Below are 25113 nucleotides of genomic sequence, written 5' to 3'. Positions count from 1 at the left end.
TGTACCTCTGGACAACTGTATGTGTGCATTTGCCTGGGATACATGTTAAAAATGCAGACTCCTGAAAGCCTTCCCAAATGTACTGAGTGAGAATCTTCCCAGGTGAGCTTGTGCAAACTAAGCTAGTTCATTGCTAGTCTCCCATTTATATTTTAGGGAGATTGAGAATGAGTCTACAAATAACTCCATAAAAGCAAAATCTTTCACCAAGTTCACACCAGAGAATTTTTGTGTTAGCAGTGTGTCTCTGTCTTAGTTTGCCAGAGTTGCTATCACAAATGATTTACTGGTTCCTGGTTCTGAGGCTAGACAAAGTCCAAAATCAAGATATTGGCAAGGGTGGTTTCTCCTGGAGTCTCTAGCATTCTGATGCTAGCTGCTAGCAATCCTGGGCTCCTGGGGCTTGAGTCTCTGCTTCCCATCCCCTGTGATCTCTCCTCGTGTCTGCTCTGCCAGGTTCTGCTGACTTCAGCCTTCTAGGTGACCTTTGTTCCTAGGCTGCTGGTTTATTCTCTTTATAGGGCCTCTAGTTAATGGATTAAGACCCACCGTAATTCAGTTGGCCACACCTAACTATTAACACCTTCAAAAGATCTTCTTTACAAATAAATTCCTACCCATATGATCTCAGATTAAGACTATATTTTGTTGGGTTTATAATTCAAACTCCCACAGGTTCTAAAGTTGGGCATTTATCTATAGATAGGGCTGATTCTCTGCAGGTACCCTCTTCTTTTCTAACCTCTACAAAGCAGAATGTTGTATAAAAAGCATGTAAGTCTTTCCCCATCATTATATTAAATGTAGAAAATTTCTACATTTCTAGCTCTTTTCCAAGATCTATTAGAACCAGGATCCATATGCCTGTTGGTTTCGAAATCATGCATTCTTCCTATTATGTCACATTTCTGTGTCCCCTATATGCCATCTCATACTCAGCCACCGTATACCACACAATTCAGTCCAAACACCATGGACATTTTAGGTGTGCTCTCATCTTTCCTCACAGCATCATCAAATATCTTTCTCTAATAACACTCTTCACATTAAACTATAAGTTGTCTGCTTCTCTTCATGTTCTGATCCCCAGGAGGGCAGCAATTTACTTTTGTTTTTGCATTTTGTTTCCATCATTGTATTTCCTTTACCTAACACATGCCTGACATAGGAGACATTCTATAAAGCCTGTTGAATGGTCAAATGGAGGGATGAATTGGATTTAGTTTAGTAAGAAAAGGAAGAAAGGTTGGATATGAGAGCTATACAAAGAATGAGTGGGGTCCATGAGGAGGGAGAGATCAAACATTCTTAAGTCACTGGTTCTGAATCCTGGTGGATGATGTGAAGAATATATGTAGTTTTTTTCCAAAGCTCTTTCAGGTGATTTTTTTTTTATTAAAGATTTTTATTTTTTATTTATTTCTCTCCCCTCCCCTTTCCCCCCCCTCCCCGCCCCCCGCAGTTGTCTGCTCTCTGTGTCCATTCGCTGTGTGTTCTTCTGTGTCCGCTTGTATTCTTGTCAGCGGCACCAGGAATGTGTCTCTTTTAGTTGTGTCATCTTGCTGAGTCAGCTCTCTCTGTGTGTGTGGCGCCACTCCTGGGCAGGCTGCACTTTTTTTGCTCTGGGTGGCTCTCCTTACAGGGTGCACTCCTTGCGCATGGGGCTCCCCTACATGGGAGACACCCCTGCATGGCAGGGCACTCTTTGCACACATCAGCACTGTGTGTGGGCCAGCTCATCATATGGGTCAGGAGGCCCTGGGTTTGAACCCTGGACCTCCCATGTGGTAGGTGGACGCTCTATCCATTGAGCCAAATCTGCTTCCTTTTTTCAAGTGATCTTGACAGAAAAATATGCTATCATTACTCATTCTCTCCCATTTTTTTCAAATGCTGAATTTGAGAGGAACTGCTAAAGTGAGTTTTTCATGAAGAGGGTTGTTTGACAACAGAAGATTTGAGATAGGAGATTGAAGATGTGAAAATGAGAGAAAAGATAATCTGAGCAGATGGCATGGAGGTAGTATGAGAGAAAAGCGTTTAGAACTTTCTGAAAAATATTCTTAGTAAGAAGTTGTACTTATTCTATTGAAATAGGGCAGTTAAAAATATGTGAGAACACATCTGAGTCCAACTCCATCACACTCAGGATGCAACCTTTCTACACACACCTCTTCTGTCAATTTTACTGAACCTGTGGATGGTGCTAGGGTTGGTGTATACTCAGGAGACTTGAATCTCTGGACTGTCTGTGTGCCAGCTGGGCCCTGAACCTCGGCAGAGTTGCAACTCCCACCCTCTGGTTCATTGGACTTACCCAGGCCAGCCAACAGGGAAGTGAAAATGGTCAACCACCACACCAGGGAACCAAATGCCTACAACTGCAAGTAGGAGAACTGCATCCATCATCCACGTGGAATTTAGGTTCCCTCTCAATATAAAGGTGGAGTGGACATCACCATCCCAAGGTCCACAGGATGGAAGAATAAAATATGGATTAGAGTGGACTTACTGATATTCTACTATGGAACTATTGTGAGTAGTAAAGGAAGAAACTGTAGCACTGATGTGGAGCAAGGAGCCACAGTAGTTGCTGAGGGCAGGGAGAGGGAAGAAAAGATGTGATGTGGGGGCATTTTAGGTACTTGGAGCTGTCCTAAATGACATTGCAGGAACAGAATGTGGACATTATATATCCTGCCATAACCCACCAAATGGACTGGAGGAGAGTGTAAACTACAATGTAAACTACTATCCATGTGGTGCAGCAGTGCTCCAAAATGTATTCACCAAATGCAATGAATGTGCCACAATAATAAAAGAGGTTGTTGATGTGGGAGGAGTGGGGTGAGAGGGAGTGGGGGGTATGTGGGAACCTCTTATATTTTTTTAATGTAACATTAAAAAAATACAGAATTCATTAAAAAAATGTGAGGAGATATGAACAGAAATGGAACGGATATAGTTGAGGGAGTTTAAGTCAGATGGTCTTGACCTTAGTACATAGGAATTGGAGTCATCTCTTAAGGATGGGAGGAAGAAATGGCCAAAAGTGATTGTGCTAAATGGAATGCTAATCCCAACCCTGATCCTCTTAATATTCCTATGCTACTGGCCATGAAGTCACATGGGAGAGGAGGAAGTGAAACATCCTAACACTAAAGCACATACGTCCAGCCCATAAATCTCCTTAGTGATAAGACAAAGGGAACTAGGTGGCCCTTTCCTCTATACATACATTGTACAACTGTTTTTTTTCTCTCACAACTGCCCTTGCTTCTTTAGATATTATTTCTTCTCTTCAAAAAAGGTTTGCTTTATTTTGCATTTGTAAAGCTGTGATTTTTAAAAAATGGAAATATTCAGCTTTGTAGTGATATTTGAATGGAATAATGAGGAACTGTGAAAAGATAAGTATTTGGAAAGGAGAATATTTATTTTGATAATATTTTTGTGGAATCATTAATATCGCTAATAAGATTGCTAATAAGCCTTATGAATTCTGCTGAAATGAGATAAAGACTGCTTCATATTGTGTTTGGAAGAAGACATGAACCAATCAATTTATTCCATCTCAAACATGACCATCTAAGGGTGCACTGGGCAAAGGCTATGAACAAAACTCAAGTAAGGGGAATCAGATTAAATTCATATTAGAAAAATAGTTCCATCATGGTAATTTGATCAGCTATAAAATACTATTTTTCCATTAATAAATTAATAAAATAAATTAATAAAATTGCTAGTGAGGCTACAGGAATAGAATATGCTTGTGCATTGCTCATTTTAATGCAAAGGCTCATATATCTTGATAGGAAATCTACAAAAATAATAGATGTTTTTAAAAATAATCATGTTTTTAGTCCAATGATTCCTCTTTTTAAGAATTCATCCTATAGGAGTAATACAAAATCAGAAAAAAAGCTGTATGGTAAAAAAATGTTAATCTCAAGTCTATTTGTAGTAGTAAAATAGAAACAAAGTAAATGTTTAACCTAGATAAGCTGTCAAATCAACTAGATGTAGTGTTATACAGCAACTAAAATGTCAAATATGAAGACCATGTAGATGCACAGAAAAGTAGATACAAAACAAGAAACTAATATGCAGTCCTTAAAATTGTAAAACATTTACTTCAGTAGAAAATCAGGAGGGGGTCTTCTGATCAAGATTGCTTTGAGGAAGCAGCTGTGGCTCAAGCAATTGAGCTCCCATTTACCATATGGAAGATCCAGGACCTCCTGGTTTAAAAAAAAAAAAAAAAAAAAGTGTCCCAGAGATGCACTAAAAAGATGATGATGCAACCAGATAGGAAAAGAAAAAGATTGCTTTGAAGCATAACCTCTCCCCCAATCATAAAGCAATAATATATGAAAAGAAATATTAAAATTCATAGCCACGTCAAAAACAAGACAAATATCTACATAGTCAAGAAATGTAACCAAATGCAAAGAGGTGGTGGGGTCTAGGTGTGATTGCTGCAGTTAATAGAGGCTAAAGGTGTTGCCTGAGTGACCGATGAGCAGATCCGCACAAACCAGGGGAAATGGAGGGCTTGGGTAACATTCTGCCACTCAAAAGGATGAAGAAAATGTGTCAGCCACTGTTTTTAGCTATGCCTTAAATGAAACTGCATAACTAGGGAGAAAGAAGGATGTAAAATACAGACTGATAGTGACCAAATATTTAACCAAATAAGCCATGTCTTAATACCTATATGTTTGATACTCTGAATATCGCTTACTGGGAGAAGCACCGAACCACAGAAACAGAACTTTGTTATGTTATGAATATGAATGCATGATTTCCTTTTTTTTTTTAAGATTTACTTTTTAAAAATTTATTTATTATCCCCCCTTCCCTTTGCCGCTTGCTTGCTGTCTGCTCTGTGTCCATTTGCTGCTTGTCTCCCTTTGTTGGGAGCGTCAGCTCTCCCCAGGGACCGCATCAGCTCTCCCCAGCGCCGGCCAGCTTGCCTTCGCAAGCAAGCCCTGGGAAGGGAACCAGGGCCTCCCGGATGGTAGACGGGACAATCAGTTGAGCCACATCCACTTCCCCATCATTTCCTTTTAATAATGTAGCTTTCATTTACCAGCTTCACAAATGATCAAAAATTTTTTCCTGTTTGGGTTCTTTATTAGTAAATAACTATTCACACTAGAGAGCACAAAAGGAAATTAACATAATCTTGCCATTCTAGAACACAAAATTAAACTAACTGTAAGGGATTCTTAAATTTTCAAAGACTGGAAAAAGAAAAAAGGAAAGAAAAATTGCAGATCATTTAGGACAGTGTTTCTCAAATTTAGCTCCTTCCATGGACATATTCTTATTTGAGGGAACAGCAAGATTTCTACAATAATTTTTAAATTTTGCATTTTAATTTTGATAATCTAATTAATTAATACATATTCGTCCAGGATTACCGGACAATTATATAATAATATTGCCACATCTGCATGCACTTGCATCTCTGACCCCTGTGGCACCGAGTGAAGACCAACAGTGCTTAACTTTTCACTCAGTTTCTCAAGTTGGGTCCTCAGACCTTTCATGAAATTGTTAACATTTCCCACGAGAACACCGGCTCAGAGCAGAAGGTCAAGTTCAGCAAAATAATTCTGGCTGATGGGTAGTACCAGAGACTAAATATAGGTTCATACTGGAGACTCTGGAATAAACATGCCTGTGGTTGAGAAACACTGGTTTAGAGGTAGTGGAGTGCTGGCCCATGGAGAACAATCAGTAAGAAAAACATGTCAACGAGAAAGTGAAAAATCTGCCCACTCAACGAGGGACCACAGACAGCCTTTTAACTGCTTTTCCAAGAAATACAAGCCTCAGAAGTCTGAAGATTCGGATATCATATGCTCAACACAACTCAAGCTGCTCTAGCTCCTCTTTCCCAGTGGAGGCGCAGTGAGAGCTGAGGGGCCGCTACTTTCTAGGGAGTGCCAGGTGGCGAATCCCAGACTGCACCGCGTGTCCCCAGGGCAACCGCGGAGGTTTGGGGTTGCCGCGTGCTCTGCCTGAAATTCCGCACCTAGCGGGAGGCGGCGCTCGGCTGGGAAGGTTCTTACGAGCTAAGCTGGGACTGTCGGTCTCTCCCGGCCGCGGCTGGGCAGGCTCGCGAAAGGCCATGGCCGATCCGGCTCGGGTAAGAAGGGCTCCTTGGCGTGGACGCCCAGATTTGGGGCCCGGGGCGTGTCTTCGTGTTGCAATTTGGGCTGTGGTGGACGCAAAGGGCGGAGCCTGTGTGTTCGCGTCATGCTCCGCGTCCGGGGCCCCGGCTGTGGACGGAGCCGGTGGTCGGCGTAGGTCAGGGGCTGGTCGGGGGCCAAACCCCTGACAAAGCCGAGCCTGGGCTGTGGCAGACCCCGGAGCAGGGCCGAGACTTGGGGAGGGACGCCCCAGGTGTGGCTGGGGAGGAATAGAAATGGATTGGAGGACGGAAATGTGTTTTTCATCTCAACGACAGATTTACATCATAGAATTACTGGATTCAGAATAAAATTTCGGAAAGATTTAAGAATTTGAATGGCTGAAATGATAAGAAAAAATATCAGATTAAATATCAGCATTGCCGCTAAGGTGAGAAAGTTTGTATTGCTAATAAGTGAAGAGGAATCGAGGAGGATAAAAAAACCTAAGTATCGTACACATTATTTGATTATTTGGTATTTTGTTGATGGGGAAATTGAGGTTTCGCGAGAGTGGTCATATTTTTTGTTCTCTTCATTAATGCTTTTCTGTATTTTGTAACATTTTTATATCGAGCATTATTGCTGACCATAAGCGAATTAATGAGATCATGAATTAAAAAGTACAAACTCAACAAAACCATAATTTCCTAGGATTACATCTACAAAACATGTGAAACACCGTAATGGAGAAATTTATAAAGAAATGGAACATACACCTGGCCCATAGATGGGAAGACTAAATTTAGTAAATATGCTATTTTTCCTCCAAATTTAATATGTAAATTCACTGGAATTTAAACAAAATCACAGTCTGATTTTTATGAATTTAGATGACCAGATTTTAAAGTACATTCGGAAAAAATAAAGGTAAAAAAATGAGTAATGTGATTCTGAAAAAAAGAGTAAAGGGAAAATGTCCTATCATATTACAAGATTTATTGTAAATCTATAGAATTAATGCAGTGTTGTTTTGGACAGGGATAGTCACATAGAGCAGTGGAAACAGAACACAGAAGCAGACCCAAGATCTCAAGGGACCTTGGAATAAAACACGGGTGGCATTAGAAAGTAATAGGCAAAGAATAGACCATTCAAAATGGTGTTGGGACAATTGAGTTTCCATGTGGAAAAAAATTAAGGTAGATCATTATGTATAACATTGAAGATTGCATTCTTGATAAATTAAAAATCGAAACCTAAGAAGCTCTTTTAGAAGATAATATAAGATATACTTGTGACCTTAGTGTAGAAAATAATTTCTTTAAACAAGACACAAAAAAGGAAAAAGACCTAAGAAAAGGTTGATATAGTTACATCAAAGTTGAAGTTTTCTTTACAATATAAGACAGCACAAATAAAATTAAAAGATAAGCTATAAAGTATTTGCAACCTGCAGTCAACATACAATTAATATACAAATTATATAAAGAAATCCTACAAATAAAGGACAGACAATGCAATAAAAATAGACAAAGGATATAAACAGGCAGTTCACAGAACTTAAGATATATATGGGCCGTGAATATTAAATAATCAGTTAAAAAATTGTGACGTCAGTGGAACACTGTACAAAATTAAAATAAATTCTTTGTATATCAGCATGGGTAGACCTTAAATACAATATTGAGTAAAAATGCAAGTTGCAGAATAATAAAACATGTGTAAAAGAACCAAAGCAATGCTATATATTGTTTGTGACTGAAGATATGTGTATAAAAAGATTATAAACATAAGCTGAAAAGATTCACAACACTCTATAATAACGTTTGCCTCTGGAAATGTAGAATAAGACTGACTATAAGAACAGGTTTTAAGGGACCAAGAGGGTTTCAGTTTTGTCTGTCGAAATCTATTGGTTTTATTAAAATGAACTCTGAAGCAAAAATGTTAAAATTGTTAAATCAGTGGTGAGTACAAGATTATTTGTTATAATACCCTCTGCAATTTCCTTATCTTTTAAACTTTTGAAAATTAAAAAAGTAATGAACAATGAAAAGTTTTTGACATTTAAAAAGGAAGGAATTTAATTAGAGAAAAGAGGAGAACAAGTACATTTAATGAATAAAAACATACAATCAGTTCTGCTATAACACATCAAATACATTTCTGAAAATCACAATGTGTGTAAAATTGTGCAATAAAAACCTCAGAGCTTGTGGGGGAAATGCAGTTATGGTACAACACTAAAAAGTTTGTCAGTGGTGCATTAAAAAAAAAAAAGTTAGGGACCTAACAAAAATAGTACCACTGTTTACATATGTTAAATGGTTAGAAATACATAAATACTACAATAAGTATGACACTTTGCCTTAAAAAAGACCTGAAGTTGGCTTGTGGAAGTGGGTATAAAAAGGAATGTATGGTATTTGAGGTGGTAGAATGAAGGGTATCTGAAATCAGAAAGTTGTAATACTAGACGTGAATGAGTAAGGCTCATAACACACAGGGTAAACAGCGATAGCCAGTAGATGTGAAGGATGTGCATGTGTGCATTTTATTTTATTCTGTGTGGCTCAGTTCAGCTGGGTACAGTTTTCTGCATTTTCCTAGTGTTAAGTTTTCTCAGCCCTAGCACTGTTGACAGTTTGGACCAGATAATTCTTTGTTGTGGGAGATTATCCTATCCTGTGCATTGTAGGATGGTTAGCAGTATCCCTGGGGTTACTGCCAGTAGCACCTACTTCTCCAGTCTTAGAGAAGAAACATTGTCAAATAACCCCTCTGGGGAAAACTTACCCTGGTAGTGTTTTCCAGAGCCAAAATCACCTAAGGAAATGTGATATTTGTGTTATGTTCAGATTGTTCCCAAATCAATCACAGTGGAACACATTCACATTTTCAAAATAAGCATTATAGTAGAACTGATTATATTTCATTAAACTTAAAATAATGAATCTGATTTAAATGTAAAAGAATACATTTCATATTGCATGCTAAAAGATGCATATAAATTAAAGACTTCAAACAAAATATCCTTTACTACCCATAGAAAATTAATGTGTAGCAATAACAACTGGCGTTAAAACTGGCTTTTATTTTATTTTTATTATTATTATTTTTTTAAAGATTTATTTTTTATTTATTTAATTCCCCTCCCCTCCCCCGGTTGTCTGTTTTCTGTGTCTTTTTGCTGCGTCTTGTTTCTTTGTCCGCTTCTGTTGTCGTCAGCGGCACGGGAAGTGTAAAACTGGCTTTTAAAAAACAGTTCATTAAGAGGTGGGGATGTACACAATGTGGAGTGTTTAAAACTAACAGATGTATGCAGTTTATATATAATTCTAATTGTGAACCTCAGAAAGTCTTCAATTCATCCAAGTCAACCATAATAAATAAAATATTAACCAATTTAATTCATTTGTACAAGTTGTATTTTTTCTAATGCAGTTTAAAAGAAAGCCATGAAATTCAAAACCAATTCCTCTTAAATTCTTAGTATCATAGAAATAGGTGGAATCTTGGTTAATCAGTTAAAGAACCATCAAACATTATTTTTAAAGGTAAGCCATTAGAAGCATTTTCATTAAAGAATAAGATGGAGACACCTACTACCATTGCTGTTGTTATTCAACATTATTCCAGCCAATTCAACAAGAAAAGTAAGAAAGGACAGGCTTAATTAGTTAAAATGGAGAAGTGCTGTTATTTGCTGACTTGATTTTCTACATAAAAACCCCAAGACAATCAACTGCAAGTGTTAGTCAACAAGTAATTGATAAAATAAACATATAAAAATAAACATACCCACACTTTCATATTAGAAATTTTAATGAAAAAAAGAAAGCAAGTTCTCAATCATAGTAGGAACCAAAACTCTAAAATAACGACATATCCTATCAGGAATTATTAAGATCTATATGAAGAAAACTATAAATTTTACTAAAACACATAAAAATATCTAAATAAATGCAAGAGATATACCATGCTTTTGGATGGGAAGATCCCATATTTTAGAGATCCCGTTTTCCCATATTTATCAATACATTCAATGTAGTCCTGTTAGAATCCCAGTATAATATATCAAATGATTTCAAGTAAAAATTGATGGGATGGTCATGCTCTCTCAGATAGCAAAACATTTTCTAAAACTATAGGAATGAGTGAAGTATTGGGGCAGGAATACAAAAATTTATCACTGGGACAAAATATACTTGAGCATAAATGGGAATCTAGTTTATGAAAATACAGTCCATATCAGTGGTAAAACAGACAATTCAAATAAGTATTGTGACAATTGAATATCCATTTGTAAAAGAATTATGTTCTTTCCTTACATGATACAGAGAAATAAGTTCCAGATGGAATAAAGTTTTCATTCTAATAAGCAAAAAATAAAAAATAAAAATTTTACACAAATTTCAGGAGAGTATCTTTTATAATATGAAAATGGGAAAAGCCTTCCAACTCAGAACACTTAACCCTGAAACCATAAAAAGAGGTTCTAATAAATGTGGTAATATAAGAGATGAAAGCAGCATGCCCTGAGAAAAGAAAGGGGAATTATTTTTATTTGAAAATTATATGATTGTAGCCAACAAAAAAATCTCAATACTATTAAGAATGATTAGAAAATATGGTGCATTAATTGGATACAATTTAAGTTACAAAAATCATAATTTTTAAGATACATAATAGTTTGAAGTAGCAGTACCATTTACAATTGTACAAAAGCTACAGGATACCAGAAATAAAGGTAGTTTTGAAAATTCAGAACATTTATGAGGAAAATCATTAAATTGTTTAAAGGATAGGAAGCAAGACCTAAATAAATGAAATGATAAGCCCTGTCCTTAGATGAGATTAATCTTTCCTAGATACATATATAAATTCAGTGCAATTCAGAATGAATCTCAATCTCCCCCCCCCCTTTTTTTTTTTTTACCGGACCAAATGATTTTGAAATTTATAAGAAAGAATAAATATTCTGGGAAATTGAAAACAAAAACTTGGAAAAGAAAGGTTGGGAGAAGTTACCCTCCAGCTGTTAACAGCATTGGGTAGGTACTATTATATAATCAAAATATATGTAGATAGTGTACCAGAATAGAAAATTAAGGAGTTAAGAATACATAGATTCATATATATATATAAATCTATGTGTAAAGGTTGAAGGTTGGCATTTCAATTTAGATGATAAAGAATTTATGGATATAAATAAAGATGCCAATCTCATTTATAGAATAAATTGCAAATCTATATGTAAAAAAAATTAGATTATTTGTATAACTTTGTGAGGAACATTGTCTAAAGTGACAGAGAAATCTGGAATCAATTTGGAAAAAACTGACCTGATTAAACAAAAGGGTAAAAATTTCTATTTGGTAAAAGACAAAGTCACAAGATAAGGGATAAACTGGGAAAAAAATGTTTGCCAGTCAGTTAAAGGTTTATAAGAATATAAGAAGAGTTCATTCAACATACAAGAGCCCACTAGAACACTGAGGAAAGAATATGAATGAATAAGCATTCTCAAAAACATGCAAAAAACTGCCCCCGAAAGTATGAAGTCTCACAGGGCAATGCAAATTAAAACAATGAAATACTACTTTTCACTCATCACATTGACAAGAAAATAAGAGGTATTAAGAATATCCTGTGCTGGCAAAGGTATTAAAAACATGAAGTCTCATCTTATTTACTAGCAAAGGTATAAAGTGCTGCCTTTTTGTAAGGCAATTTAGTGGTATTTATTAAAACTGAAGATATTTATACCCTTTGATTCAGTAGTTGTCCTTTTAGACTTTATCCTAAAGAAGTAAAAGTACTAATGCGTAGTAGAGCGTATCAGAGCATACTCTCCTATGTAATTCAAAAAAGAAATCGAGATGAGTGATGTCATCAACATGGCAACAAAAATCATCCCCTGGAAAAGTCTTCCCACAGAATTAACTAATAAAAGGAGAAATCCCACTTGCTTTAGAACTTCGGAGGACCATAAAGACTGAAGAAGGAGTCCACAAATGCTGAATCAAAGAAAAAGGAAAAAAAAAAACTCCAATATCAGGTAGGAGATTTTCTTCCCAGAGCTGCTTATCCTTCCCCTCACTCAGTCCCACCCAGCTTGGGAGTTGCGTAGTGACAGCATGGCCCAGGTCACTTCTATCGTGGATGCAGAGCATAGACCCTCTCATAGCAGCGAGTTAGACCCTCACACATATCCAGGCACAGGAATCCAAATCTGCAGAGCACAGGCTGCTAAGGAGTGCCACATATAGAAGGGTTGCTCAGGAGGGTGGGGGGAAAGCACAGCAGAACTGTTGGGAAGAGGTGTGCTCTTTCAGTCTAGTGTCTGTTGGCTGGACCACCTAAATGCAAAACAGAACTTTATGAATTGACCCACTGTTTTAGTTTCCCAGGCTGCTTAAAGCAGATACCATGAAATGGGTTAGCTTACACAATAGAATATATTAGTTTACAATCTAAGGCCAAGAAAATGTCCAAATCAAGGCATCATCAATGCAATGCTTTTTTCCCTAAAGACCAGCCTACCAGAGATCCTCAGCTCTTGTGTCATGTGGCAAGTAAAATGGTGGCATTTTCTAGTCTCTCCCTTCTCTTCTGGATTTCAGTGATTTCAGCTCTTGATTTTGTGGCATTCACTTTTCTCTCTCTCTGCATTCATTCTGTTTATAAAGGACTCCAGTAAGAGAATTAAGACCCATCCTGAAGTAGTGAGTCACACATTAACTGAAGTAGCCTCTTCAAAAGGTGCTACTTACAATAGGTTCACACCCACAGGAATGGATTAGACGTAAGGACATGTTTTTCTGGGAACATACAATTTCAAACCAAAAAACTCCACTTTCTGGACATAAAAAGATATGTTCTTAACATATGCAATACATTCTTTCAGTCATAATATCCCAAAAGCTTTAAGTCATTTCAGTAACAATGCTTAGCACAAAGACTGATCAAAACTGGTTACAAGTGTCCTGGGGCACAGTTCCCCTCAGTCCGTGGAGCTGTGAAACCTAGTGAACAAATGATTTGCTTCCAATATATAAAAGAGGCACAGGCATAGAATAAACATTTCCATTCCCATAGGCAGAAATTAGAAAGCAAACAGGGGCCAGGGGTCCCAAACAATTCAGAAACCCTGCGGGACACACTCCATTAGATTTCAAGGTCTGAGAGTCATCTACAGAATGATGTTTGGTCCTGCCTGATGAAGTTGCAGCCCCACCCTTTCACATGCTCTCCCCAGACACTGGGTTGAGGGTCCATAATCTATAAGCATTGAGGTGATGCCAAGGGAACACCCAGGGAAATGACTCCAATTTCTGACAATAATGGGGCTTGTTCTTACTTAACAATGGGGTGGAAGGTCCACCCTCTCCAAGTTTCAGACTCTCCCTTTTCACACATGGGTAGGCTTGCTCTCTTGGTCCAAGTATATGTCTGGTTCAAAGCTTCCATGGCCCTGCCCTCAAAGTGTTTTCTTTCAGTCTGTCCCTTTTCTCTCCCCCTTTTAATCCAGGTTGCCAGAGGTTCTATTCATACAGATCCTGCAAAACAAACAAATAAAAAAACAATTTGTCAGTTTCATATGTAGAACACAGGGGTCCAAACAAGACAAAAGACTTTCCACAAATCCTTTCTGGATAACTGCATTTCCAATCCTGACTTGCACTAAAATGGCTGACTTGATCCATGTTCAGTTAAACCCTCATGGCGCACTCTTCTCTGGGGACTCACTTTCTGGAGATTCAGAATTTCCCAAAATAACAATTTCTGGTTTCTTTGTACACAGAAGTTCAGTTCGCAGGTAATCCCTTTCCTTTTGCATTTTATGTAAACTACAAAGAGAAACCAGGATGCATATTCCACATTTAGCTTAAAAATCTCTTCAGCTAAATACCCAACCTCATCATTTAAAAATTCTGCCTTCAGTCTAACATCAGAACTCACATTTGCCAAGTGCACTGCCACTTTAAAACAAGGATTGCCTTTCCTCCAGTTTTGAATGACACATCATCCTTTCTGATGCCTCATCGGTGGTACCTTTGCATCCTTATTTCTACCAATAGTCTCTTCAAAGCAATCCAGGCTTTTAAAATTTTTTTCTTCCCATGCCCCTCCCCTGCCCTGCTGTTTTTTCTGTCTGTGTCCATTCACTATGTGATCTTCTGTATCTCTTTCTCTTTTTGTCTTCTCTTCTCATCTTTCTTCTCTAGGATTCACCAGGATTCAATCCTGGGGACCTCTGATATGGAGAGAGGTTCCCTATAACTTGTCCCATCTCAGTTCCTGGTCTCTGCTGTGCTTCACCTTGACTTTCCTCTTCGTCCCTCTCTTTTTTATGTTGCACCATCATTTTACTGTGTGACTCACTTGCACGGGCACTGGCTTGCTGCGCAGGCACTCAGCTCACTATGCAGGCACTGGCTTGAAATGCAGTCACTCGGCTCGCCATGTGGGCACTTGTGTGGGCGCTCAGTTCACCGTGTGGGCGCTCAGTTCACCACATGGGCACTTGGCTCACTGCTTGGGCACTCACTCATCACATGGGCACTCAGCTTATCACGTGGGCACTGGCTCGCCATGCAGGCACACTTTCTCTTCTTTTTCACCAGGAGGCCCCAGGATCGAACCCAGGTCCTCCCATATGGTAGGCAGAGGCCTTATCACTTGAGCCACCTGTGCTTCCCTAGGCTACAGTTTTGAGACCAAGAGAATATACACATCAAGGCATCATCAAGGCAGTGCTTTACTTCCAGAATACCAGTTACCACCAATCCTTTGCTCCTCTATCATGTGGCAAGACATAATGGTGACTTCTGCTAATCACTCCCTTTTCTTCCATTTTTTTATTTTTTATTTCAGCTTCTTGCACTTGTGGCTTTCTCTTTCTTTCTATTAATTCCATTTATAAAGGACTCCAGTAAGAGGATTAAGATCCATTGAGATAGAGATGGGTCTCCCCTTAACTGAAGTAGCCTTATTGAAAAGTCCTATTTTCATTGGCTCCACACCCACAGGAATGGATTAACTTTAAGAGGTATTAATAGAGTGAATTAACAAATTTAGCAAAGTGGTAGGGTACAGGACCAACCTGCAAATATCATAAGTGTTTCTGTGCACTAGTAATGAGCAATCTGAGGAGGAAATCAAGAAAAATACTCAATTCACATTGGCAACTAAAGAATCAAATATCTAGGAATAAATTTAACCAAGAATACATGGAAAAGTACAAAACTTTGCTAAGAGAAATAAAAGATGGTCTAAGTAAATGGAAGGACCTTCCAAGCTCATGGATTGGAGGACTAAGTATTCTTCAGATATTAATTCTACCCAAAATGATTTCCAGATTCAATGAAATCCCTGTCAAAATTCCAGCAGCCTACTTTGCAGAAATGGAAAAGCCAATTATTAAATTTATTTGGAATGGTAAGGGGCCCCAAATAGTCAAAACCATCTTAAACAGGAAGAACAAAGTTGGAGACTCACACTTTCTGACTTTAGAGTTGTCAAAACCCCTTGGTATTGACACAAGGATAGACATGAACACCTGGAGGATCTAATGGAGAGTTCAGAAATAGACCCTCACATCTATGGCCAATTGATTTTTGACAAGTCTGCCAAGTCCATTCCAGTATGAAAGAATAGTCTTTTCAACAAATGGTGCTGGGAAAATTGAATATCCATATGCAAAATAGTGAAGGATGACCCCTATCATACTACATACAAAAATCATCTCAAAATAGATGAAAGACCAAAATGTAAGAACAAGAACTATAAAGCTCCTAGGAGAAAATGTAGGGAAACATCTCTAGGATCTAGCATTAGGCAATGGCTTCTTAGACTTTACACCTAAAGCACAAGCTACAAAAGAAAAAAATAGATAAATGGGACCTTGTCCAAATAAAACAACTTATATGCATCAAATGACGTTATAATGAAGGTGAAAAGACAACCTTCTCAGTGGGAGAAAATATTTGGAAACCACATATCCAATAGAGGTTTAATGTCCAGAATATATAAATAAATCCTATCACTAACAATAATACAAACAATCCCGTTTTTAAAATGGCCGAAAGACTTCAATGTACATTTCTCCAAAGTGGGTATGTAAGTGGCTAAAAGGCATATGAAAAGATGCTTAGCATCATATCTATTAGGGAAATGCAAATCAAAACCACATTGAGGGAAGCAGACTTGGCCCAGTGGTTAGGGAGTCCATCTACCACATGGGAGGTCCGTGGTTCAAACCCTGGGCCTCCTTGACCCTTGTGGAGCTGGCCCACGTGCAGTGCTGATGCGCACAAGGAGTGCCATGCCACGCAGGGGCGTCCCCACATAGTGGAGCCCCATGCACAAGGAGTGTGCCCCGTAAGGAGAACCACCCAGCGTGAAAAAAAGTTCAGCCTGCCCAGGAATGGTGCCGCACACACAGAGAGCTGACACAACAAGATGACACAACAAAAAGAAACACAGATTCCCATGCCACTGACAACAAAAGAAGTGGACAAAGAAGAACACACAACAAATAGACACAGAAAACAGACAACTGGGGCGGGGAAGGGGAGAGAAATAAATACATCTTTAAAAAACACACACACACACACATTGAGATGCCATTTCACACCCATTAGAATGTCTACTATTAAAAAAAAAAAAAAAAGAGCCAGAAAATTACTAGTCTTGGAGAGGATGTGAAGAAATGGCAAGACTCATTCATTACTGGTGGGAATGTAAGATGGTGCAGCCACTGTGGAAAACAGTTTAGCAGTTCTTCAAAAATCTAAATAGAGAATTTATATATATCCAAAAGAATTGAAAGCAGGGAGTCAAAGAGGAACAAACACCATTGTTCATAGCAGCATTATTCACAATTGCCAAAAGAAGGAAGCAACCCAAGTAGCCATTAACTCATGAATGAATAAACTACACATGGTATATACATAAAATGGAATATTCAGAATTAAGAAGGAATGAAGGAGACAACCAGCAAGATGGCAGCAGAGTAAAGAGCTCCTAGAGTCAGCTCATCCTACAGGCAGTTAGTAATCACCCAGAGCTACCTAAAACACCTGTTTGGGGGTTCCAGGAAACCAGAAAAGCATCCTGAACATCCTTGAAAGAATGGAAGGAGGAGACTGCTTCTCTGCTGAGAAGATTCGTGAGTACAGCATTCTGCACCATGGAGAACGGTGCCTGTCCTCCACTGGTGACACAAGCTGTCTTGGGAGCCTTTCTGCTGCTGGAATTGGATGCTCCACTTCCCAAAAACAGGGGAGAAAGAGATGACTGGGTACCAACTCCAGCTACTGATTAATAAACTCGGCTGGTTAAAGTATAACCCTGAGAACAGCTAAAGTTTGAGCCTGTCCAAATCAGAAAGAGACCAGTAGCCACCATTTTAACTCCACTCCTAGCATGAGGGGAAGCAGGGTGGACTGAAAATCACAATGCTGGTAGGAGCTGGCTTCTTTCCATCCAGATCAGATTGCAGCTCTAGCCCAAGCCCCAGCCCCACAACTAGCAGGGACGAGGGGAACCTACACCAGACTCTCCGGGAAAATACAAGCCACATCACAGCTGGTAATCATTCTACTCTGGCGGTACAAACTGTCTTGGGAGCTGTTCTGGGGCTGGAGTTGGAAGCTCTATTTCCCAATAACGGAAGGGAGAGATGGCTGACCCCTGACTTCAGCTACTGATTCGTAAATTTGGCGAGCTGAAATATAACCTGAAGAGCAGCGAAAGTTTGAACCTGTCCTTATGGAAAAGAGGCCAGTAACTGCCATTTTGACCCTGCCCCCAACATGAGGGGAAGGTAGGCTGATTGAAAATCACAGTGACAGTAGGGACTGGTTTATTTCACCCAGATTGTACTACAGCCCTAGCCTAGGCTTCAACCCCACCTCTAGCAGGGAGGAGGCTGGCAAACCCTGAACCAGCCCCTCTGGGTAACTACTCTCTGGGTAGCTGGCACAGACTGAATAGTTGGAGGTCTACTGGAGTAACTGGTCATTTTGGACCCGCATGGCATAGATTGCGGCCCATACCTGCAGCTCCATTCCAGCCCCAGGCAAGGGAGGAAAGGGCATGAAGCTTCATCAATCTCTCTGGGCAACTATAGTCTAGGCCTGCATGACTTGGATTATTACATATGGCTGTGGTACTGTCCCTATTCCTGGCAAAGGAGAAAGTTGGGAGCAGCTTCATCTGTCCCTTAGGCAATGTGGGCAGCTTGAGCCTCCACAGCTTACAGCACCATCTACATCCTTGGCTCCTACTACACAAGGGAGAAAGGGCAAGAAAGTCTTAAACAAAAGTGAGAAACTGAACCCAGAATACATACATCTAGTGAGCCAGATGCCAAGACACCAACAAAAAATTACAGTTCACACCAAGAAACAGGAAGATATGGCCCAGTTAAAGGACCAAGAAAACATAAAGGAGTAGAGACAACTAATCATAGATGTTCAAACAATTCTCCTTAATAACTTCAGTGAGATGGCTAAAGAGATTAAGGATATTAAGAAGATATTGGATGAACTCAAAGAAGAATTTGAAAGCATACATAGAAAAATAGCAGGTCTTATGGCAATGAAAGGCACAATAAATGAAATTAAAAATACACTGGAATCATATAATAGACTTGTGGAGGCAGAAGAAAGGATTGGTAAGATTGAAGAAATGGCCTCCAAAAGCAAATATACAAAAGAACTGATGAAGAAAAGAATTGAAAGAATTTAACAAGGTCTTAGGGAACTAAACAACAGCAAGAAACATGCAAACATATGTGTCATGGGTGTCTCAGAAGGGGAATAGAAGAGAAAAGGGACAGAAGGAATATTTAAAGAAATAATGGTAGAAAATTTTCCAACCCTATTGAAGGACATGGATATCCATGTCCAAGAAGCACATCATACTCCCATCCTAATAAATCTGAATAGACTAACTCCAAGACACATACTGATCACAATGTCAATTGCGAAAGACAAAGAGAGAATTCTGAGAGCAGCAAGAGAAAAGCAATGCATAACATATAAGGGATCTCCAATAAGGTTAAGTGCTGATTTCTCATCAGAAACCATGGAGGCAAGAAGACAATGGTATGATATATTTAAGAGAAAAACTTCCAGCCAAGAATCTTATATCCAGCAAGATTGTCTTTCAAAAATGAGGGTGAGTTTAGAATAGTCACAGATAAACAGAAACTGAGAGAGTTTGTAACCAAGAGACCAGCTGTGCAGGGAATTCTAAAGGGTGTGATACAGTATGAAAAGAAAAGACAGGAGGAGTTTGGAAGAGAGTCTAGAAATGAAGATTATGTCAGTAAAAGTAACTGAAAATCTCAAAAGACTGGTGAAAATAAAATATGAGAGAAAACCCAAAGGTCAAAGTGGGTGAAATAAGAACTGCCTTTACAATAATAACATTGACAGTTAATGGATTAAACTCCCCAATCAAAAGACACAGACTGGCAGAATGGATAAGAAAATATGAGCCACCTATATGCTGTCTGCAAGAGACTTGCCAATAGATTGAAAGTGAAAGATGGAAAAAGATATTCCATGCATTCAGTAACAAAAACAAACAAACAAACAAACAAAAAACTGGAGAACCTATACTTATATTAGATGAAATAGACTTTAAAAGACATTAGTAATGTGCAGTCTAAGGAGGAAATCAGGAAATAAACTTGCATTTACAATAGTGACTGAAAGAATCAAATATTTAGGGATAAACTTAACCAATGATATAAAGCATTTGCTTTCAGAAAACTACAACTCATTGTTAAAAGAAACCCAAAAAGACCTAAATAATTGGAATAACATTCCATGCTCATGGACTGGAAAGCTAAATGTCATTAGGATTTTAATTCTACCCATATTGATATACAGATTCAATGCAATCCAAATAAAAATTCCACCAGCATTTTAAAAATAAATGGAAAACACAATTATAAAATTTATTTGGAAGGATAAGAGATCCCAAATATCTAGGAACATCTTAAAAAGGAAAATGAAGTTGGAGGACTCTCACTTCTGGACTTTAAATCATATTACCTTGCTACAATGGTAAAAACAGCATGGTACTGGGATAAAGACAGACACAAAGACCAGTGGAACCAAATTCATGGTTAAGAAACAGACCCTCACATCTATAGTCACGTGATATTTGACAAGCTGTCAAACCCATCCAGCATAGTCCATTCCACAAATGGTGCTGAGAGAACTTGATAGACAAAAGAAGGAAAGAAGGTTCCTATTTCATATCTTACAAAATTTAACTGAAAATGGATCTAAAAACTAAATATAAAAGCAAAAACCATAAAGCTTCTACAAGAAAATGTAGAAAATATCTTCAAGACCTGGTGGTAGATGGTGGATTTTAAAGGAGATAAGACAAGGGCTGAGATGGACTACTGATGTTTAATGTATGTAGAAGTTTCAATTAACTTTACTGTAAAAGTGTGGAAATGTATAGAGTTGATGGTAAAACATTATAGTGAGTAACAGTTGGTTTATAAATCAGAATGTGGTTGAAAAGTGTAGTCTAAGGATGCAAATGCCAATTGAAAGAAAGCTAGAGAATAATCTAGGGACTGAATAACACAGTAAACCTGGAGGTGGATAAGGATTGTGGTTGATGGTACAGATGCAAGAGTGTCCCTTTGTGAGCTAGAGCAGATGTACATCACTATTGTAGGGTGGTGGGAATATGGAGAAGCATGGGAAAAATACAACTGGAGTGACCTATGGATTGTACTTATCAGTAATAATGTAATATTCATGCATCCAAACCAAGGATGTACTGTGCTGATAATGGCAGAGTATGGAAAAGTGTGCCAAATGTATGCTATGGACCTGGTAATAGTCTGATGATACTATCTCGTAATCTGTAATGAATGTTCCACCACGGTGTGGTGTGTTGATAGAGGGGTGTTGTGTGGGAATCCTGCACATGTGCATGATTATTTTGTAAGTTTACAACATCTGTCATAAAAATATATTTAAAAAATAATAATAGGATGGGTTGGGGGGTAATACACCAAATGTAAGATAAGGACTATAGTTAGTAGTAAGATTTTGATGATATTCTTTCATCATTTGTAACAAATGTCTCACAACAACTCAAGATGTTGGTAGTGGGTTGATGTATGGGATCCCTGTATGATGTTATGCATGTTTGCTTTGTGATTTCACAGTTTTTACTATACACTTACTTTTTATGTATGTTCCTACATAAATCATTTAATAATAATACTAATAATAATGGGTTGGTTTGGGGGAAAAATACACCACATGTAAGATACTTTGATTGGTAGTAATATTTTGAAGATGCTCTTTAATCATTAGTTTAAAATGTTTTACAACAATGCAAGTATTGTTAGTAGGGTGAGGTATTATGTCCCTGTGTGATGTTATGTATGTTTGTTTTGTAAGTTCACAACTATTACTATACACTTATTGTTCATGTATGTTTATATATGTGTGATTTACTTCAATAAATTTTTTAAGAAGTAATGAAGTTCTGGTTCATGTGACAACATGGATGAACTTTAAGGACCTTATCTTGAGTGAAATTGATATGGGCTGTGTGTGTGGGCTATGTGTGCATTCAAGAATGAAATGGGCTGTATGTGTGTTCAGGCTCATCTGGCTCCCAGAAAAGCCCCTAGGCTCTGAGAAACCGAAACCTAACTGTATAAGAAAACCCCCCTCACACTTTCATGCCCAAACCTCTCCTGGCCCCACTCCATGTGTCTCTTGTATAAAAACAACTTGAAAACCCCACTCAGGGTTCAGTCTTTGGACATAAGTCCACTGAGCCTGGCTAGCTGTTAATAAAGCTTCCTTCTCAGAAGAGTCCGTGTCCTGGTCTTCAATACTGGTTTCACCAAATCCTCTCAACTGCTGCAACATTTCTTGGGGCTTGTCTGGGATTGTAGCAAAACCCAGAGATGGTAAAGTTTAGTTGCACCCCTTAGACACTTCCAAGGAGGCCGGGAAGACCGAGATAAACCCCAGCCCAGGGTGTCCCTGGACCCCTTTAGTCCAGAGAGGTCATGAACTCCGCTGGAACCCTCCCAGAAGAAACCAGAGGCATCAAAGTGTTTGAAGGAGACCCTGAAAATGAAGCAAAGGAGCCCCGTGTGCCAGATGAGTAAGTCCCCTGGGGGCATAGTGTGGGGAAAGCTTGAAGCTGAAAGTTAGAAGGGGAGCTTGATCACCTCCGGAGAAGACCTGACTACTCCCAAGAAGAGAGGAAACCATCTTCTCCAGGTCAGAGAAAGGAAGGGCAGGAGGGTGGTTGTGTGTGTGTGATTGAGAAGAACATGTGAGACACAAAGAACCTTTGTGGGGCGAGTGCGGAGTCCCAATCCACAATTTCATAGTGACCTCATGTGGTTAGAGGCAATGGAGGAGCTCTGTTAAGGGCCCTTCATCCGAGACAGGGGTTTTTACCATCCTGCCATACTAAGAGGCACTTAAGTCCCCATGAGGGGAGCAGCTGGAGAAGGAGAAAGTGAAAGGCTGAACATGTGTTGCACAGTACTGACATATGGCAGGAACATGGGAAACACAAAGTTAGACCCCGCTAGTTTGCATGGTGCAAATGTTAACCCACATTTTCACCTTCCTACGTCTTGCCACTGAATTTCTCTTTACAGGTTTGTGTTAAAATGCTTTGGAATGTTATACATTTAATTAAAATAGTAACACCACGAGTTAGCATTTGTTTTACTTTTGCTAAGGTAGTAAAGGTTTGGCAGTAGTGGAAGAGGTTTCATGTGTTAGAGTCTGACTCCCTTGCGCCCTTTAAAGGGAAGCCTTCTGCCTTTTTTTTTTTTTTGTCTTTTTTTTGTTTGTTTTTTTGTTCTGAAATTTTTATTAGACACATTGTAAATATGTAGATCAATTTATTGGATATTGGCATATTAACCATGCTGGGCTGTCCAATCTACAAATGCTTTATTTTTCTATTGATTTAGACATTCTTTTATTTCTTCCACAACCTTCTGCCTTTTTGTGCCTTTATTTTGGCTGTTCTCTCTCTCCTTTTTCCACCACCATGGGAAATGAGGCATTGGTACCCCAGTGCTTCCCACTAGGATGCATCCTGAAAAGTTGGTCTAAATTTGGGGGATCTCGGTTATAGAAAAATAAATTAATTTTTGTAATGAAGCTTGGTCTAGATTAGATGACAGAAAAATTTGACCAGAAATGGGTCTTTGAATATTAATGCTATATTGCAATTAAACTTGTTTTGTGAACAGCAAAAAAAAAAGGCTAAAGGTCCCATATTTTCAAATCTTCTTTGAGTTGTAAAAATATAAAGGAACCAAAAAGTTGTGAGTTAATGCTGTGTGAGTCCTCTTAGTCCCAGTCAAAGATCTTAAAAGCAATAAAAATAAAAAATGTGAAATGATGGAAAGCTTGGAAACAACCTTACCAAAAGAGTAAGAATTATAAATCAAATTGGCAAACTTTATGTTTTTGTTGTATTTTAACTCTTTTGTGTTTGTCTGTTTGTTCAGTGTATATTTTCATACCTCCAGATGGTAATATTAAATTATGTAGAGTGGTGAACATTAGTCAGACTACAACTCTGGGATGCCAGATCAGTCAGCTAAAACGTGCTTCTTCATTCTTTCTAAAGTAATGGGTGCGGCCTCTAGCATACAAGCAAACTCCCCATAGGAGTCTCTTCTCAGGAATCAGTAATTCTGCCTACAGCTGATCCACATGACCACAGTATAACCAAAAACAGCCTCTGTATAAAACACTGAATTCCAGTTAAACCAGTGTAAGAAAAGAGGACTGATAAATCTGAGGCCCAGAAACCTCATGTCATATCTCCTTAAGGAAATGAGGAAATATACCTCAAACTTCTCAGTTTAATCTCAGTTGTGCTATAAACAATATGAATAGTAATCAAGATAAAGAGAGCTCATATGCCATCATTAAGATCAAAGAGTTCCTAAAAATGTTAAAGGTATGAAATTCTCTCTTCTGTTTTAATCTGTGCTTACCTCTTTGTTCAACTTTGAAATCTGCATTTAACTTTGTCAGTTTGTTTATGCCTAGGAAATCAGACTTGGGGTTCACCTGTTAGAAATTGGATAATGGTGAACGGTAACCTAAAAATGAATCTTCGAATGTCAATATTGCCTTGCTGGTGGATTTAATGCATAAATCACAAGTAGAATTTATTTAATTGCTGGAAAAGCAGAGAAACTTCACAAACTTGTTACTGATAAAATTCTTGTGGCTTAGTTAATAAAAGTACCCAATTCATCTTAAGGTAAAAACTTACTAAAAACTGTAACTAAATTCTAAACTGACCTTACCTTCATTCATGGTCACTTCAAGCTTAGCATCACCCCTTGCCTTTGCTTATGATTATTTTACAGTTATCTCAGAGTTTGTTTTTTTTTTTTAAGATTTATTTATTTATTTATTTAAACCCCTCCCCTCCCCCGGTTGTCTGTTCTCTGTGTCTATTTGCTGCGTCTTGTTTCTTTGTTTGCTTCTGTTGTCATCAGCGGCACGGGAAGTGTGGGCGGCGCCATTCCTGGGCAGGCTGCACTTTCTTTCACGCTGGGCGGCTCTCCTTACGGGGTGCACTCCTTGCGCGTGGGGCTCCCCTACACGGGGGACACCCCTGCGTGGCAGGGCACTCCTTGCAGGCGCATCAGCACTGCGCATGGGCCAGCTCCACACGGGTCAAGGAGGCCCGGGGTTTGAACCGCGGACCTCCCATGTGGTAGACAGACGCCCTAACCACTGGGCCAAGTCCGTTTCCCATGAGAGTTGAGATTATTTATAGATGCCTTTATATTATAAAAGAGCAGAAGGATAATAACTAAAATTATATTTGGGTAAATTTAACCTAACAGCCTCTTCCCCTCTGGCTCAGGGAAAAACAAACTTGAGACATCGCTGTCTCCTGTCCT

General features: G+C 38.6%; 1 protein-coding gene across 1 annotated transcript in view; it reads left to right on the top strand.

Annotated features, from left to right (window-relative positions):
* Positions 1-5975: 5975 nt before the first annotated feature.
* Positions 5976-25113, top strand: part of ZNF786 (zinc finger protein 786) — a 33922-nt gene continuing 14784 nt past the window's right edge. Inside the window, exon 1 of the mRNA XM_023586292.2 lies at positions 5976-6157. Within this exon, the coding sequence (XP_023442060.1) occupies positions 6140-6157 (18 nt within the window). The 5' untranslated portion in view covers positions 5976-6139. The remainder of the gene's footprint in view (positions 6158-25113) is intronic.

This window comes from Dasypus novemcinctus, chromosome 5 (assembly GCF_030445035.2).
Source record: "Dasypus novemcinctus isolate mDasNov1 chromosome 5, mDasNov1.1.hap2, whole genome shotgun sequence".
NCBI classification, from domain to species: Eukaryota; Metazoa; Chordata; class Mammalia; order Cingulata; family Dasypodidae; genus Dasypus; species Dasypus novemcinctus.
The sequence above is the reverse complement of the archived record's forward strand: the minus strand, read 5'-3'. Positions and strand labels throughout refer to the sequence as shown.